Source organism: Nematolebias whitei, unplaced genomic scaffold (genome assembly GCF_014905685.2).
Source record: "Nematolebias whitei isolate Nwh7 unplaced genomic scaffold, NemWhi1 Nwh_scaf_2715, whole genome shotgun sequence".
NCBI lineage: Eukaryota > Metazoa > Chordata > Actinopteri > Cyprinodontiformes > Rivulidae > Nematolebias > Nematolebias whitei.
Window position 1 is genome coordinate 1341 of NW_023621260.1, and position 1973 is coordinate 3313.

The 1973-nt window shown below is 42.7% G+C and overlaps 1 protein-coding gene across 1 annotated transcript in view; it reads right to left on the bottom strand.

The window, feature by feature from the left end:
• Positions 1 to 1715, bottom strand: part of LOC119429563 (organic solute transporter subunit alpha-like) — a gene marked incomplete at its 5' end in the record, with an annotated part of 2556 nt that extends 841 nt beyond the window's left edge. The window contains 2 exons of the mRNA XM_037697170.1: positions 1395 to 1497; positions 1569 to 1715. Coding sequence (XP_037553098.1) covers positions 1395 to 1497; positions 1569 to 1715 — 250 coding nt within the window. The remainder of the gene's footprint in view (positions 1 to 1394; positions 1498 to 1568) is intronic.
• Between the last annotated feature and the right edge of the window lie 258 nt (positions 1716 to 1973).

Sequence of the window (1973 nt, forward strand, 5' to 3'; positions counted from 1 at the left end):
GATATACAGGAAGAGCACACAGATATACAGGAAGAACGCACAGATATACAGGAAGAACGCACAGATATACAGGAAGAACGCACAGATATACAGGAAGAACACACAGATATACAGGAAGTACACACAGATATACAGGAAGTACGCACAGATATACAGGAAGTACGCACAGATATACAGGAAGAATGCACAGATATACAGGAAGAACGCACAGATATACAGGAAGAACGCACAGATATACAGGAAGAACGCACAGATATACAGGAAGTACACACAGATATACAGAAAGTACACACAGATATACAGGAAGTACACGCACGAAGACCACGAGAATCTGCCGCGAGCCATCTGTGCAGCTTGTTTTTATCCTCTTATCAGTTCTTGGAGCGCCAGCTGCACGTTGCAGCCTCACCCAGCTCCTCATCCAGATTTCTATGAACCCAAACATACGGTTCATGGACAGAGTTAACATTCTCAGCCATAATAGTTCAAAACTTCCATAAACTTTGACCAGAAATCCCAAACAGGTTCTCCCAAACCTTGTTTTTTAAACAGTTTCCTCTCGGTAAGCTTCGCAGCTCAGTCAAACTTTGAGAATCTAGATAAAGCAGGACGGACCAAAAAAACCAAAAGAAAAAAGAGCTTCTTGTTTGCGTTACTAGAACACTGAGTGAGAGGACATGTGCAAATTCACAACAACAACAGCTGCTTGTATCTCGAGTCCATCAGAATTCAGCAGAAGTTGTAGATAGTTTTTATACGACATCAAGTTAAACTGAGTTTAATTTGGACCAAAGTGACGAGCTAACATCTAGCTCAAGTGGAGCAGCAGCAGCTAGCTGTAGCACCTCCTCCAGTGCAGCCTGGAGTTGGAGTCTTTTCGGGACAGCAGAAATCCAACATGGTCTTGGCTGAGCAACTAGACATGAGCTCATTAATTCGGGCAGAATTAAACTTTATATCTTCAAATTAATATTGTTTAACAAGATAACTACAACAGTGTCACAGTTTACACTCTGTTTTTTCCTTTTCTCATCACTCTGTTCACTGTTTGACTTTTTCTTCTCTGCTCTCCTGGGTTTTTCCTCTGCTGCTTCTGCCAGCCTCGTTACATGCCACACCTCTCTCTCTGATTGTTGCTGATGGTTTCCACCTGTTTCTGGGTGTATATATACTTCCTGCTTTCTCCACTACATTGCCAGATCAACTGCTTGCTTCCAGCCACAGTTATCCAGTGTACTCTCTTTGTTTACAGCTCTTTAATCTTGATCCACGCTTGTTTCCCTCGACCACGCTTTTTGACTGTCCCTTTTGTGCCTCAGCCTTCTGATCTTGTTTACGACCTACAAATTTCTGTTCAAATTTTTATCTGATCTGGGCTGACTGGATGGACTCACTGTGTCCTCTGGCCTTAGAGGAGAACGGTGGAGAGCAGGCGATGGTTGTGCTCATGACCAAGATGATGATGGTCAACTGCATCTGGCTCAGGATCAGTACCAGCTGCAGACACAAACACGCTGTTAGATCGTCAGCGCTGGAAATCTAACTCACGGCAGCCTCTGATGTCCCACCTGATACATGGCGTACTTTGGGATGATCCTCAGCGTCCGTAAGGCCGTCTTCAGGTGCATGAAGAGGATCGCCACGGGCCACAGAGCGATGATCGTCAAGATGCCCACAAACGGGTTGATCCATATCGCTGCCCCAGTGATCTCCAACTGAAGAGGTCGAGTTAAACAAACAGAAAATATGTTTTACTGAAGCACCGTTTATAAAAGTGTTCAAGAAAAGTTATGGGAGAAAAGTCAAGTAAAAAAAATCTTAAAAACAAGAAGGGAAAGATGACTTTTTTATCTATTGATGACAATCAGCTATTTGAAACCTTCCTCTTCTTTTTTAGATGTTTTACCAACAAAATGTTTTAAGGACGTTTGTCACTTTTAAATTCCTGATATTCTAACAGTTTTTAACAAATC